Source organism: Salvelinus alpinus, chromosome 26, assembly GCF_045679555.1.
Source record: "Salvelinus alpinus chromosome 26, SLU_Salpinus.1, whole genome shotgun sequence".
Taxonomy (NCBI): Eukaryota; Metazoa; Chordata; class Actinopteri; order Salmoniformes; family Salmonidae; genus Salvelinus; species Salvelinus alpinus.
The window spans coordinates 25947032-25964535 of NC_092111.1; the positions used below are offsets into that span (position 1 = coordinate 25947032).

At 43.9% G+C, this 17504-nt stretch overlaps 1 protein-coding gene and 1 long non-coding RNA gene across 3 annotated transcripts in view; both read right to left on the minus strand.

Moving 5' to 3' along the window:
* Positions 1-68: 68 nt before the first annotated feature.
* LOC139555065 (ataxin-1-like) lies at positions 69-5600 on the minus strand. Of its 2 annotated transcripts, XM_071368514.1 has the most exons (3): positions 3565-5600; positions 1860-2423; positions 69-256 (listed from the first exon to the last, which is right to left on the minus strand). In XM_071368514.1, the coding sequence occupies exons 1-3, from the start codon at positions 5455-5457 to the stop codon at positions 215-217; spliced, it is 2499 nt and encodes an 832-aa protein (XP_071224615.1). In that variant the 5' UTR covers positions 5458-5600; the 3' UTR covers positions 69-214. The 2 variants fall into 2 exon arrangements, with proteins under 2 accessions (XP_071224615.1, XP_071224614.1); XM_071368513.1 differs by lacking the exon at positions 69-256 and having other exon boundaries at positions 1678-2423.
* Positions 5601-5781: 181 nt separating this feature from the next.
* LOC139555066 (uncharacterized) overlaps positions 5782-17504 on the minus strand; it is a 172342-nt gene continuing 160619 nt past the window's right edge. Inside the window, exon 4 of the long non-coding RNA XR_011670936.1 lies at positions 5782-5965. This is a non-coding gene — a long non-coding RNA (uncharacterized lncRNA). The remainder of the gene's footprint in view (positions 5966-17504) is intronic.

Here is a 17504-nt window from a genome sequence, read left to right on the forward strand (position 1 = left end):
TACATTTTTTGACCACACGCATATTTTGAAAAGCATGTTTTGATTTGAGTAAAGTGCCTCAACAAAAAGCACTCTCTGATATTATACCTTCTTCTATATTCCTCTTCTCTCTTTCCCTCCCTCTCCTAACTGGCACTCACTCCATCACATGTCACATTCATCCCTTTCAAAGGTAATGTGACCCCAAGACACCAAGACACCATCATGACCCCCTTCATCGTTCAAAAGTGCTGCTGCCACAGAGTTCTACTTCTTCCTTAAGTCAAAATAACAAAAACATACAGTACTGTGTTAATGAAGAGATCAATAATAATAATAATAATAATAATAGTTGTGTTATCATCAGTTGGTGAGTGTGACAGGTGTGCAAATGAAAGTGCTTCAACACAACATCCTGTCCCTCTCCTCTCTAAAGACTCAACACTGACTTTCTGACAGAGTCCCAAATGGCAACCTATTCCCTACATAGTGCACTACTTTTGACCCGGGCTCATAGAGATAGGGCCTTGGTCAAAAGTAGTGCACTATATTGAAATAGGGTGCCATTTGTAACAAAACCTCTTTCTTTCTGCCTCTCTCTCCATAAGAATACAAATAAAAAGGTTGCACCAAGTAAAAGGATGGAGTATAATCATCTTCCTATTTTCATAGTTCATTTCAACCCAGTGTGATTGCAAATGTATGCATTGTTAGGGTATAAAGGAATAACATAGACATTTAACTTAACCACCTTGGTTGAAACTATACGTACATACATGTGACCCCTGATCTCAAAGTTCTAGACAATCATCAAATATATCATTATCAACTCACTGGGCAAGATAGGATGAAAGGTCAAAATTGACAAGAAAAACTAAATAAAAAAGTTAAAATAAAAATGTTTCAAAAACAAAAATAATAACATAAAGACATCAGTGTCAGCAAAACATAACAAAGGAAGGAAGAGTTTCCTCTTTCTAGAGGCACACTGGCGCCGCTCGATGACCTCACCTGGCTGGACTGGCGCCGCTCGATGACCTCACCTGGCTGGACTGGCCTGCCGGATGACATCACCTAGCTAAGTGGTCTAGATGGATGAGTGTCGAGGCTTCCGGTGACCCCTTGTTTAGGATTAGATGTGTAGTCATGAGGGTTTAAAATGGCTACAGACGCTTTTTGAACTGTCTTATCTAAAGACGTCTTGAGTCACTTGGGATAAATGACATCATATCAACTCAGTCTGCCACCATGGCAACTGGGTGGCGTCGAGAGTGATTAAGTCCAGACTTCCTGAACACTCTCGTCAGTAGTGCCTGTATCAGGAAGTGACATCACAAAGGAAGTGACATCACTCACGGGTCTACATTACACCCGTTTAGTCATGCCCCTAGCCGCTATTGGAAAGCTAATGTTTTAAGCTACATGTTTTATTCATTTTATGTATTTGTCCACCTGCAGCCATCACATGACCAGAGAGGTATCACGCAGTGCTCTTGTGTGCCACAAAACCACCAATAAAACACCTACAAAACTTCACAAAACCCCTCGCCCAGAGATTTGTGAAAAAAACAAAAAAACAATTGCACCGGTTGCTTGTTTACGTAATACCGAACGCATCTATTACAATGTTATTACCAACTTAACTTAATGTAAGGTGATAACATGTAAGTACTGGGTAAAATTTTGCCTACAGTACAGAAATCCGGGTAGAAAATAAAAACAAGGAAAAAATCTAAAATAAAGATTTTATGTGGGCTTTCTTTCTTTCTCTTTCTTTTTTGAATCTCCATCCAATCCCATATTTGAATTAACAGTCTTGTTTTAATCTCCTGCCTTCACTACTTGCCTATATTTGACCTGCCTTCGATGCTGATCTTTACCTCCTGAGTGATAAAGGAAGGTTTGGGCAGAGTCAACGGGGGCTCCTTCTCGCTCCTCTCCACCTTACGGCCCTCGGGGGCCGACCATCTCCTCTTGCGGCTCACCGGCTTGGCGGCACCACCACTGGATTCTGAATCTCTAGGCTGGCCTCCTTTCGAGTTGGCCTCTCCCCCGGCGCCGAACCTCAGTTCCCCATTCTCTGAGGCGATCTGAACACCTCCACCTGCTCCAACCACCACTCTCCCACATCCACTCCTGGAGCCCCTCTGGCCCACCCCGTTCTCTTGCTCCCCGTGTCTGGCTGACCTGGAGGATTTGAGGGGGCCGTGGATGGAGCCCATATTGCAGCTGGTAGTGATCTCAATAGCCTGGTTCTGGGTCTGCTGCGTCTTCTTCAGGGAGCCGTTCCTCAGGTTCTTCAGGGTGAGGGAGATGCAGACGTCCCCTACTGAGAGCTTGGTGCAGGGTAGTTCTAACAGCTGAGTGGTCCGGTCCGGGCAGCACGACGACCAGCCCTGGCCGAATACGAAGAAGGGATACTCCAGCAGCACCTCCACACTCACCTGAAGGAGAGAGAGAACAGACAGGAGAAAAACAAGTTAAATATCAGACATCATATACATGAACTCAGAGAAGAAACTACCTCAAAAGAAAAAATCTGAAAAGCACAAAAGACGAGAAGAGAGAAAAGAGATAAGAATGAAAGTCTTTGATACAGTAATGCTCTGAGGCTGACCATGTTTCAGAGACAGAGAATGGGGGGAGATAGACAGAAGCTGGTTTGAGGGGTTGGCTGAACCGGAGAACAGACATGAAAAAGATGATGAGATTTTAACAGACCCCGAGAGAGAGAGAGAGAGAGAGAGAGAGAGAGAGAGAGAGAGAGAGAGAGAGAGAGAGAGAGAGAGAGAGAGAGAGAGAGAGAGAGAGAGAGAGAGAGAGAGAGAGAGAGAGAGAGAGAGAGAGAGAGAGAGAGAGAGAGAGAGAGAGAGAGAGAGAGAGGGAGAAAGAGAAACGGGGGGGAGCGAGAAAGAAATTGAGAGAGAAAGAAAGAATAAAAGAACAAAAATATAGAGAGAGAGAGAGCGAGAGAGAGAGAAAGAGAGAGAGATAATGGGCGAGAGAAACTGGAATACCAGAACATTTGAAAAAACAGATCCATGACAATCCCACGTGGTCATATATACAGCTAGCTGAGTAGCTCACATTCTAGTCCTTCATCTTTAAACTCCTTTGAACCTCCTACACATGTCATGATTCATCATCATCTTCACACACTGAGAAGGTGTGTGGGAAAAGTCTTATGTGGTTTGAGCAAGCTTTGTTGTTGCGTGTAACATGGATATATGGATGGAAATAGGTGTCCTATGTAATAGACAGTAGAGAGAGGAGATGGTTTTAGAAGTGTTCTGAGAACTGTGAGAAGTTTTCCCAGCAGAGGCTATGAAGCATGTAGGATCCTCATAGGTGGCAAACAAGAGGGAAACTGACTATAGAACACCATAATAGTCTATGGAGTAAATGTGATGTAAATACTATGATTGCCAAGTGTTCTTGATGTAACATTTCATGTCATTCTAAGCATGGACATTAAGGACCCTGTCTGCCCCTTACCTGTGATTATCAATGTTATCAATGTTACTATTGTTGAGCATGCTTAGTGTTTGGACAATGTTTTGCCTTCATAAGTACGTGTTCTCCTACCTGAGCGCGATGCTCGCCCACGGAGAACTGTACGATGGCGAAGTTGGACGTGTGGCTGCCGTCGATGCGTTCCACGGTGGACGAGTCTATCTTCAGCTCGCTGCTGATCTCAGCGCTCTGGATGAAGTCCTCACTCTTCAGGTCCTCCACGCGCTTCAGCTCCCCGTCCGCCAGCTGGATGATAGAGCCCTTGATGAAATAGGAAGGCAGCGACGGGGCTGAGGAGGGGGCTGAGGAGGGGGCCGTGGGAGCTGGGACCACGGGGAGGTGTAGCTGGGCCTGGACCACAGTACCTCCAACCCCGGCAGGGTGGGAGAGAGGGGGATAGGGTGCCGGGACCTCGAATAGATGCTCATCTTTAGGGTGGGGGTTAGGGTTGGTAGTGTTGGTGACGTAAGTGTGGGGTAGCGTGGTGGGGAAGGACTGTGGTTGGGTTGTAGTGGCTATGTGGGCAGCATGGCCAGCCTCCAGGCTGGTGACCCCGGCCCCACTGACGGGGATGATGATAGGTTGAGACCCTGGGGCCCCTGGGATGAGCAGGTGCTGGGGCAGACTGGTGTGGTACCGCTGCCCTCCTGCACTCCCAGCCAGGTAGCCGATGATGGGCTGCCCGCCGGGGCCAGCCTGGTAGAAGTTGGTGTTGGTGGAGAGTTGGCCCAGGGAGAGGGGCGAAGCATCGCTGGCGCTGTGTGTGGTCTGGATGACTGTGTGGGTGTGAGGGGACAGGGAGCTGACGGCCGCCTTCAGACTCTCCACACTGAGCGGAGGGGGGAAGGTGAACATGGAGGAGGTGGAGGAGGAGGAGGAGGGGGTGCAGGACACAGGTTTACCCAGGAGGAGGCTGCCTTTCTCTGTGTGCGAGGCGGCGGATGGCGGTAGTTTGTCGGGGCTGTGGTTGTCTGGTCCTCCGCGGCTGTTGGGCACTAGCATTAGAGAGGTCCTTAGCCCTGATGCATCATGGGAGGTGTAGGCCTCATAGTGATGCTGTGCGCTCTGCTGCTGGTGGAGTTGGTGGTACTGAGAGGAAGAGGAGGAAGAAGAGGAGGGGGTTCCTTTGCTTTCCTTTCTCTCATAGCGGCCCCTCTGATCTCCATTGTGCAACTCCCTGGGCCGGCCCTCCTCTCTCTTAGTCAGGGGCCCCTCAGGGCCGGGGCCTGTGTACTGGACCAGCACCTGGGAGCCCCCGCTGAGGGCCAGGGTGTGGTGGGGATGGGAGTGCAGGTGGAGGGGCAGGTGGTGTGTCCCACCGTGGGGCGAGGGAGCAGTCTGGGGGGCCACGCTCAGAGAGGAACCAGAGATCTGGGACTGGGAGGTGATGGTGGTGTTGGGGTAGGGGTCAGGGTCAGGGTGGGAGCGTTGGGATGTGGAGGTGGGTGGAGGGGGAGAGAGGAGCTGGGAGGAGATGTAGCCAGCGTAGGGGCCTGTGTAAGGGGAACTGATGAACTGGAGGTTGGGGGGCAGCTGGGTGTACTGGATCGTCCCCCCTGGTTGGGACAAAGCAGAGGTGTACATGGCAGGGAGGGATGTGGTCACCACTCTGGACTGATGTGATGAAGAGGAGGAGGAGGAGATGGAACAGATAGAGGAAGGGACCAGGAAGTCTGTGTGCGTGGTGATGGTGGAGCATAGCGGTTTGTACTGTGGCCCGTCAGACTCAATGGGAGTGCTGATACGCTGCCCACCTCTACTGCCATCGAGGCCACCTCCGCCACTGTCTCTATCGTGCCCGCTGTTGTGCCCGCTGGCTACGCTGGCCAGCCATGCCAGGTTCTCTCCGCGCTGGCTCTCACTGGCAGGCGCCATCACCAGAGGCCTCTCGTCCACAGTGCTGGCTGGGAAATCTCTCTTCTTGGGGGGCAGACACTCGTTGCTGCGCTCCTGGTTGGACTTCATACTGTTATCTTTTCTCTCTCAACTTCCTGTGACATACACTAGCCTTGGCTTGTCTCTCTCACACTGTGACTTTAGAATTCTCTTTCTGTTCCTATCTCGGTCTTTCCCTCGTTCACTCTCTATTTCACTCCTGTCTTTGGCTGTCTCCCTCACTCTCTCTCTGTCTCTTGGCTTTTCCTCGTTGACAGAATAGGCCCTCCTGCTGGTTGTGTGGGTGGCTGGGGTCAGAGGACTGGAAGGTTGGAGGGGGTAAGTTAGAGGGAGTAGGGGGTAAGTTAGTGGAGGGAGTAGAGAGGGACGGAGGGGGTCTGTCCTGTCCTGTAGCTCAGCGTCTGTCGGGCGCCTGGCTCTGGCTCAGCGAGAAGCAGAGAGGGGCACACCTGCTGTTGCCGTGGGAGCAGCGAGAGTCACACCTGCCGTTTCCGTGGAGAGAGGAAGAGAGCCGTCCGTCAACTTCATGCGGAATCATTTCCCTCTGAGAGCTAGCCTCCTGGATGGCAGCGGGAACCTGGGGAAAAAGAAGAACACACATTAGGCTCTCCAACACACACACACACACATTAGAAACTGAACACACACACGCACATACAAATCAAATCAAATTGTATTTGTCACATGCGCCGAATACAACAGGTATAGATAGACCTTACTTACAAGCCCTTAACCAACAATGCATTTCAAGAAATAGAGTTAAGAAAATATTTACTAAATAAACTAAAGTATTATTTTTTTTTTAAAGTAACACAATAAAATAACAATAAAGAGGCTATATACAGGGGGTACTGGTAACGAGTCAATATGCGGGGGTACAGGTTAGTTGAGGTAATTTATACATGTAGGTAGGGGTAAAGTGACTATGCATAGATAATAAACAGCGAGAAGCAGCAGTTTAGAAACAAAAGGGGTGGGGGGTGGGGGGGTGTCAATGTAAATAGTCTGGGTGGCCATTTGATTAATTGTTCAGCAGTGTTATGGCTTGGGGGTAGAAGCTGTTAAGGAGCCTCTTGGACCTAGACTTGGTGGTGGTCTGGTCCTCCGCGGCTGTTGGGCACTAGCATTAGAGAGGTCCGTAGCCCTGATGCATCATGGGAGGTGTAGGCCTCATAGTGATGCTGCACGCTCTGTTGCTGGTGGGGTTAGTGGTACTGAGAGGAAGAGTACTGTAAGATATTACAGTTTTTAATGTCCCATTGGTAGGATAGTCTTGAATGGAGCTCATCCAGTTTATTCTCCAGTGATTGTACATTGGCCAACATAACGGATGGTAGAGGCGGGTTACACACTCGCTGACAAATTCTCACAAGGCACCCCAATCTCCTCTCCCTGTCTGTCTTTTCTTCACACGAATGACAGGGATTTGGACCTGGTCTCAGAGAAACAGTATATCCTTTGCGTTGGACTCATTAAATAAATGTTTTTCGTCCAGTTCAAGGTGAGAAATCGCTGTTCTGATATCCAGAAGCTCTTCTCGGTCATAATAGACAGCAGCAGAAACATTATGTACAAAATAAGTCACAAACAGTACAAAAAAACACACAAAATTGCAAAGTTGGTTAGGAGCCCAAAAACAGCAGCCATTATTCTCTCATCCCCTCCGGCACCATACACATTATTCTCTCATCCCCTCCGGCGCCATACACAAACACAATAGAATGGACATCCACACTGGAAGAGAATACAAACAACACTGGAAGAGAATATTAACAACACTGGAAGAGAATACTGAGCACACTGGAAGAGGATACTAACCATACTGGAAGAGAACACTAACAACACTGGAAGACAAAACTAACCACACTGGAAGATAATAATAACCACACTGGAAAAGAATACTAACCACACTGGAAAAGAATACTAACCACACCGGAGAGGAATACTAACCACACTGGAAGATAATACTAACCACACTGGAAGAGAATACTAACCACACTGGAAGAGAATATTAACCCAAATAACCACACTGGAAGAGAATATTAACCACACTGGAAGAGAATACTAACCACACTGGAAGAGAATACTAACCACACGGAAAGAGAATATTAACAACACTGGAAGAGATTACTAACAACACTGGAAAAGAATACGAACCACACTGGAAGAGAATACAAATGATACTGGAAGAAAATACTAACCACACTGGAAGAGAATACTAACCACACTGGAAGAGAATACTAACCACACTGGAAAAGAATACTAAACACACTGGAAGACAATACTGACCACACTGGAAGAGAATACTAACGACATTGGAAGAGAATACTAACCACAATGGAAGAGTACTAACAATACTGGAAGAGAATTTTAACCACATTGGAACAGAATACTTACGACACTGAAAGAAAAAACTAACCACACTGGATGAGAATACTAACCACACTGGAAGACAACACTAACCACACTGGAAGAGCATAATAACCACAATGGATGAGAATACTAACCACACAAGAAGACAATACTAACAGCACTGGAAGATGATACTAACCACACTGAAAGAGAATATTAACCACACTGGAAGACAACACTAACCACACTGGAATAGAACAATAACCACAATGGATGAGAATACTAACCACACCGGAAGAGAATACAAAAAACACAAGAAGACAATACTAACAGCACTGGAAGATGATACTAACGACACTGGAAGAGAAAACTGACCACACTGAAAGAGAATACTAATCACACCGGAAGAGGAAACGAACCACACTGGAAGAGAATACTAGCAACATTATAAGAGAATACTAACCACACTGGAAGAATATGCTAACGACACTGGGAAAAAAACTAACCACACTGGAAGAGAACACTAACCACACTGGAAGAATATGCTAACGACACTGGGAAAAAAACTAACCACACTGGAAGAGAACACTAACCACACTGGAAGAGAACACTAACCACACTGGAAGAAAATACCAACCGCACAAAAAGAGAATAATAACCACAATGGAAGAGAATACTAACCTCAACAACCACACTGGAAGAGAATACTAACCACACTGGAAGAGAATGCTGACCACACTGGAAGAGGATATTAACCACAATGGAAGAGAAAAACTAACCACACTGGAACAGCATACTAATGATACTGGATGAAAATACTAATCACAATAACCACACTGGAAGAGAATACTAACGACACTGCAAGAGAATACTACCACAGTGGAAAAAGAAAACTAATCACACTGGAAGAAAATACTAACAACACTGGAACAGAATACAAACCACACCGAAACAGAATACTAATGATACTGGAAGAAAATACTAACCACAATGGAAGAGAATATTAACCACATGGAAGAGAATTCTAATCACACCGGAAAAGAATACTAGCCACACCAGAAGAGAATACTAACCACACTGAAAGAGAATACTGACCACACTGGAACGGAATACTAACCACACTGAAAGATAATACTGACCACACTCGAAGATAATATTAACAAAATTGGAAGAGAATATTAACACCACTGGAAAGGAATATTAACATCACTGGAAGAGAATACAAACCACACTGGAAGTGAACACTAACCACACTGGAAGAGAATACAAACCACACTGGAAGAGAATACTAACCACACTGGAAGAGAATACTAACCACACTGGAAAAGAATACTAACCACACCGGAAGGCAATACTAACCACACCGGAAGAGAATACTAACCACAATGGAAGAGAATACTAACCACACTGGAAGAGAATACCAACCACACTGGAAAAGAATACTAACCACACCGGAAGACAATATAAACCATACCGGAAGAGAATACTAACCACAATGGAAGAGAATACTAACCACACTGGAAGAGAATACTAACCACAAAGGAAGAGAATACTAACCACACTGGAAGAAAAAACTAACCACACTGGAAGAGAACACTAACCACACTGGAAGACAATACTAAACACACTGGAAGAGAATAATAACCACAACGGAAGAGAAAACTAACCACACTGGAAGAGAATACTAACCCCAATAACCACACTGGAAGAGAATACTGACCACACCAGATGAGAATACTAACCACACTGGAAGAGAATAATAACCACACTGGAAAACAATACTAAACACACTGGAAGGGAATAATAACCACAACGGAAGAGAAAATTAACCACACTGGAAGAGAATACTAACCCCAATAACCACACTGGAAGAGAATACTGACCACACCAGATGAGAATACTAACCACACTGGAATAGAATAATAACCACAATGGAAGAGAAAACTAACCCAAATAACCACACTGGAAGTGAATACTGACCATACTGGAAGAGAATCCTAACCACACTGGAAGTAAATATTAACATCACTGGAAGAGGATACAAACCACACTGGAAGAGAATACTAACCCCAATAACCAAACTGGAAGAGAAAACTAACAACACTGGAAGAGGGTACTAACCACATTGGAAGAAAATAACAACCACACTAGAAGAGAATAATAACCACAATGGAAGAGAATACTAACCGCAATAACCACACTGGAAGAGAATACAGACCACACCGGAAGAGAATACTAACCCCAATAACCACACTGGAAGAGAATACTGACCACACTGGAAGAGAATACTAACCACACTGGAAGAGAATACTAACCCCAATAACCACACTGGAAGAGAATACTAACCACACCGGAAGAGAATACTAACCCCAATAACCACACTGGAAGAGAATACTGACCACACTGGAAGAGAATACTAACCACACTGGAAGAGAATACTGACCACACTGGAAGAGAATACTAACCCCAATAACCACACTGGAAGAGAATACTGACCACACTGGAAGAGAATACTAACCACACTGGAAGAGAATACTAACCACACTGGAATAGAACAATAACCACAATGGATGAGAATACTAACCACACCGGAAGAGAATACAAAAAACACAAGAAGACAATACTAACAGCACTGGAAGATGATACTAACGACACTGGAAGAGAAAACTGACCACACTGAAAGAGAATACTAATCACACCGGAAGAGGAAACGAACCACACTGGAAGAGAATACTAGCAACATTATAAGAGAATACTAACCACACTGGAAGAATATGCTAACGACACTGGGGAAAAAACTAACCACACTGGAAGAGAACACTAACCACACTGGAAGAATATGCTAACGACACTGGGAAAAAAACTAACCACACTGGAAGAGAACACTAACCACACTGGAAGAGAACACTAACCACACTGGAAGAAAATACCAACCGCACAAAAAGAGAATAATAACCACAATGGAAGAGAATACTAACCTCAACAACCACACTGGAAGAGAATACTAACCACACTGGAAGAGAATGCTGACCACACTGGAAGAGGATATTAACCACAATGGAAGAGAATACTAACCACACTGGAACAGCATACTAATGATACTGGATGAAAATACTAATCACAATAACCACACTGGAAGAGAATACTAACGACACTGCAAGAGAATACTACCACAGTGGAAAAAGAAAACTAATCACACTGGCAGAGAATACTAACCACACTGGAACAGAATACAAACCACACTGGAAGAAAATACTAACAACACTGGAACAGAATACAAACCACACCGAAACAGAATACTAATGATACTGGAAGAAAATACTAACCACAATGGAAGAGAATATTAACCACATGGAAGAGAATTCTAATCACACCGGAAAAGAATACTAGCCACACCAGAAGAGAATACTAACCACACTGAAAGAGAATACTGACCACACTGGAACGGAATACTAACCACACTGAAAGATAATACTGACCACACTCGAAGATAATATTAACAAAATTGGAAGAGAATATTAACACCACTGGAAAGGAATATTAACATCACTGGAAGAGAATACAAACCACACTGGAAGTGAACACTAACCACACTGGAAGAGAATACAAACCACACTGGAAGAGAATACTAACCACACTGGAAGAGAATACTAACCACACTGGAAAAGAATACTAACCACACCGGAAGGCAATACTAACCACACCGGAAGAGAATACTAACCACAATGGAAGAGAATACTAACCACACTGGAAGAGAATACCAACCACACTGGAAAAGAATACTAACCACACCGGAAGACAATATAAACCATACCGGAAGAGAATACTAACCACAATGGAAGAGAATACTAACCACACTGGAAGAGAATACTAACCACAAAGGAAGAGAATACTAACCACACTGGAAGAAAAAACTAACCACACTGGAAGAGAACACTAACCACACTGGAAGACAATACTAAACACACTGGAAGAGAATAATAACCACAACGGAAGAGAAAACTAACCACACTGGAAGAGAATACTAACCCCAATAACCACACTGGAAGAGAATACTGACCACACCAGATGAGAATACTAACCACACTGGAAGAGAATAATAACCACACTGGAAAACAATACTAAACACACTGGAAGGGAATAATAACCACAACGGAAGAGAAAATTAACCACACTGGAAGAGAATACTAACCCCAATAACCACACTGGAAGAGAATACTGACCACACCAGATGAGAATACTAACCACACTGGAATAGAATAATAACCACAATGGAAGAGAAAACTAACCCAAATAACCACACTGGAAGTGAATACTGACCATACTGGAAGAGAATCCTAACCACACTGGAAGTAAATATTAACATCACTGGAAGAGGATACAAACCACACTGGAAGAGAATACTAACCCCAATAACCAAACTGGAAGAGAAAACTAACAACACTGGAAGAGGGTACTAACCACATTGGAAGAAAATAACAACCACACTAGAAGAGAATAATAACCACAATGGAAGAGAATACTAACCGCAATAACCACACTGGAAGAGAATACAGACCACACCGGAAGAGAATACTAACCCCAATAACCACACTGGAAGAGAATACTGACCACACTGGAAGAGAATACTAACCACACTGGAAGAGAATACTAACCCCAATAACCACACTGGAAGAGAATACTAACCACACCGGAAGAGAATACTAACCCCAATAACCACACTGGAAGAGAATACTGACCACACTGGAAGAGAATACTAACCACACTGGAAGAGAATACTGACCACACTGGAAGAGAATACTAACCCCAATAACCACACTGGAAGAGAATACTGACCACACTGGAAGAGAATACTAACCACACTGGAAGAGAATACTAACCACACTGGAATAGAACAATAACCACAATGGATGAGAATACTAACCACACCGGAAGAGAATACAAAAAACACAAGAAGACAATACTAACAGCACTGGAAGATGATACTAACGACACTGGAAGAGAAAACTGACCACACTGAAAGAGAATACTAATCACACCGGAAGAGGAAACGAACCACACTGGAAGAGAATACTAGCAACATTATAAGAGAATACTAACCACACTGGAAGAATATGCTAACGACACTGGGAAAAAAACTAACCACACTGGAAGAGAACACTAACCACACTGGAAGAATATGCTAACGACACTGGGAAAAAAACTAACCACACTGGAAGAGAACACTAACCACACTGGAAGAGAACACTAACCACACTGGAAGAAAATACCAACCGCACAAAAAGAGAATAATAACCACAATGGAAGAGAATACTAACCTCAACAACCACACTGGAAGAGAATACTAACCACACTGGAAGAGAATGCTGACCACACTGGAAGAGAATACTAACCACACTGGAAAAGAATACTAACCACACCGGAAGGCAATACTAACCACACCGGAAGAGAATACTAACCACAATGGAAGAGAATACTAACCACACTGGAAGAGAATACCAACCACACTGGAAAAGAATACTAACCACACCGGAAGACAATATAAACCATACCGGAAGAGAATACTAACCACAATGGAAGAGAATACTAACCACACTGGAAGAGAATACTAACCACAAAGGAAGAGAATACTAACCACACTGGAAGAAAAAACTAACCACACTGGAAGAGAACACTAACCACACTGGAAGACAATACTAAACACACTGGAAGAGAATAATAACCACAACGGAAGAGAAAACTAACCACACTGGAAGAGAATACTAACCCCAATAACCACACTGGAAGAGAATACTGACCACACCAGATGAGAATACTAACCACACTGGAAGAGAATAATAACCACACTGGAAAACAATACTAAACACACTGGAAGGGAATAATAACCACAACGGAAGAGAAAATTAACCACACTGGAAGAGAATACTAACCCCAATAACCACACTGGAAGAGAATACTGACCACACCAGATGAGAATACTAACCACACTGGAATAGAATAATAACCACAATGGAAGAGAAAACTAACCCAAATAACCACACTGGAAGTGAATACTGACCATACTGGAAGAGAATCCTAACCACACTGGAAGTAAATATTAACATCACTGGAAGAGGATACAAACCACACTGGAAGAGAATACTAACCCCAATAACCAAACTGGAAGAGAAAACTAACAACACTGGAAGAGAATACTAACCACACTGGAAGAGAATACTAACCCCAATAACCACACTGGAAGAGAATACTAACCCCAATAACCACATTGGAAGAAAATAACAACCACACTAGAAGAGAATAATAACCACAATGGAAGAGAATACTAACCGCAATAACCACACTGGAAGAGAATACAGACCACACCGGAAGAGAATACTAACCCCAATAACCACACTGGAAGAGAATACTGACCACACTGGAAGAGAATACTAACCACACTGGAAGAGAATACTAACCCCAATAACCACACTGGAAGAGAATACTAACCACACCGGAAGAGAATACTAACCCCAATAACCACACTGGAAGAGAATACTGACCACACTGGAAGAGAATACTAACCACACTGGAAGAGAATACTGACCACACTGGAAGAGAATACTAACCACAATAACCACACTGGAAGAGAATACTGACCACACTGGAAGAGAATACTAACCACACTGGAAGAGAATACTGACCACACTGTAAGAGGATACTAACCACAGTTGAAGAGAAAACTAACGACACTGGAAAGGAATACTAACCACACTGGAAGATAATACTGACCACACTGGAAGAGAATATTAACCACACTGGAAGAGAATACTGACCACACTGTAAGAGGATACTAACCACACTGGAAGAGAAAACAAACCACACTGGAAGAGAATACTAACAGCACTGTAAGAGAATAATAACTACATTGGAAGAGAAAACGAATGATACTGGAAGAAAAACTAACCACACTGGAAGAGAACAATAACCACATTGGAAGAGAATACTAACCACACTGGAAGAGAATACTGACCAAAATGGAAGAGGATACTAACCACATTGGAAGAGAATACTAACCACACTAGAAGAGAACACTAACCCCAATAACCACACCGGAAGAGAATACTAACCACACTGGAAGAGGATTCTAACCACATTGGAAGTGAATACTAACCACACAGGAAGAGAAAACAAATGACACTGGAAAATAATAATAACCACAATGGATGAGAATACTAACCACCCTGGAAGAGAATACTAACGACACTGGAAGAGAAAACTAACCACAATGGAAGAAAATACTAACCAAATTGGAAGAGAGTACTAACAACACTGTAAGAGAATATTAACAACACTGGAAGAGAATACAAACCACACTGGAAGAGAACAATAACAACATTGGAAGAGAACACAAACCACACTGGAAGAGAATGCTAACAACACTGTAAGAGAATATTAACCACACTGGAAGAGAATACTAACGACACTGGAAAAAAAACTAACCACACTGGAAGAGAACACTAACCACACTGGAAGAGAACACTAACCACACCGGAAGAGAATACTAACCCCAATAACCAATCTGGAAGAGAATACTCACCACACTGGAAGAGAATACTGACCACACTGGAAGAGGATAATATCCACACTCAAAGAGAATACTGACCACACCGCAAAAGAATACTGACCACCCCGGAAGAGAATACTAACCACACTGGAAGAGAATACTAGCGACACTGGAAGAGAATACTAACCACACTGGAAAAGAATACTGACCACACTGGAAGAGGATACTAACCACATTGGAAGAGAATACTAACCACACTGGAAGAGAACACTAGCGACACTGGAAGAGAATACTAACCACACTGGAAGAGAATACTAACCACACTGGAAGAGAACACTAGCGACACTGGAAGAGAACAATAACAACACTGGAAGAGAATACTAACCGCACTGGGAAAAAAACTAACCACAATGGAAGAAAATACCAACCACACTAGAACAGAACAATAACCACAATGGAAGAGAATACTAACCCCACTGGAAAAGAATACTAACCACAATGGAAGAAAATTCTAACCACATTGAAAGAGAATACTAACCACAATGGAACGGATACTAACCACACTGAAAGAGAATACTGACCACACTGGAAGAGAATAGTAACCACACTGGAAGACAATACTAACCACACTGGAAGAGAATACTAACCACACTGGAAGACAATACTAACCACACTGGAAGAGAATACTAACCACACTGGAAGACAATACTAACCACACTGGAAGAGAATACTAACCATCCTGGAAGAGAATACTAACCACACTGACAGAGAATACTAACCACACTGGAAGAAAATACTAACCACACTGGGAGAGAATACTAACCACACTGGAAGACAATACTAACCACACTGGAAGAGAATACTAACCACACTGGAAGACAATACTAACCACACTGGAAGAGAATACTAACCATCCTGGAAGAGAATACTAACCACACTGACAGAGAATACTAACCACACTGGAAGAGAATACTAACCACACTGGAAGAGCATACTAACCACAATGGAAGAGAATACTAACCACACTGGAAGAGAATACTAACCACACTGGAAGAGAATACTAACCACACTGGAAGAGAATACTAACCACACTGGAAGAGAATACTAACCACACTGGAAGAGAATACTAACCACAATGGAAGAGAATACTAACCACAATGGAAGAGAATACTAACCACACTGGAAGAGAATATTAACCACACTGGAAGAGAATACTAACCACAATGGAAGAGAATACTAACCACACTGGAAGAGAATACTAACCACACTGGAAGAGAATACTAACCACACTGGAAGAGAATACTAACCACACTGGAAGAGAATACTAACCACACTGGAAGAGAATACTAACCACAATGGAAGAGAATACTAACCACACTGGAAGAGAATACTAACCACACTGGAAGAGAATACTAACCACACTGGAAGAGAATACTAACCACAATGGAAGAGAATACTAACCATACAACTCCTTCACACATTACAACTAGAAAAGAGATTATTGGGGTTAAATGGCACGCCATCCTAGGAAGGTGAGAGGTGTGTGTGTGAGCATCGATTTTTGCAATCTGTGAGCGCTGTGCGTGCTGCGTCAGTGAGAGGACCTCCCGCTGAGGGAGAGGGAACACTCAGTGTGAAGCTCATTAATAATGTACAGGCAGCTCCACACAAAATATGCGTGTGGGTGAGTGTGTGCACACACATGCAGCAACCACCAAAGCTGCGAATGTGTGTCTGTGTGTGTGGAAGGTATGCACTCTGCCTTCCGTCCCCTGGTGCTGTGGCACTGCGACACCTCATAGATCACGGACCCCTGTTTGAAATGCAAAACGACCCATACACACACACACACTCTTTCTCTGCCCTTGCTAACACATGCTTGCACAGAAACCCAACTACCTCTGGATTCCTGACACTTATTCAACTTCTCACATCTCTGCAAGGACATTCTAAATTGATATAAACATTGACAAGAGACAGGTTACGCACTACTAAGACACAGGCTGAGCATATCAACACGGCTAACTGTTGACTCAGTCCAAACCTAGATAGGCAGTGTTCGCGTGTGTGTGTGTGTGTGTGTGTGTGTGTGTGTGTGTGTGTGTGTGTGTGTGTGTGTGTGTGTGTGTGTGTGTGTGTGTGTGTGTGTGTGTGTGTGTGTGTGTGTGTGTGTGTGCAGCCATTAAGCTTTTATTTATTGCTTACTTACACAACCTTGTTT

What these genes read in the sequence shown, in the direction of transcription:
- LOC139555065 (XM_071368514.1), bottom strand. Translation starts at nt 5,457, where the DNA reads ATGAAGTCCAACCAGGAGCGCAGCAACGAGTGTCTGCCCCCCAAGAAG. An exon ending in TGGGCGAGCATCGCGCTCAG is followed by an intron (nt 2,424 to 3,564) that starts GTAGGAGAACAC and finishes TCTCTCCTTCAG; the next exon opens with GTGAGTGTGGAGGTGCTGCT. An exon ending in CTTCCTTTATCACTCAGGAG is followed by an intron (nt 257 to 1,859) that starts GTAAAGATCAGC and finishes TTTTGACTTAAG; the next exon opens with GAAGAAGTAGAACTCTGTGG.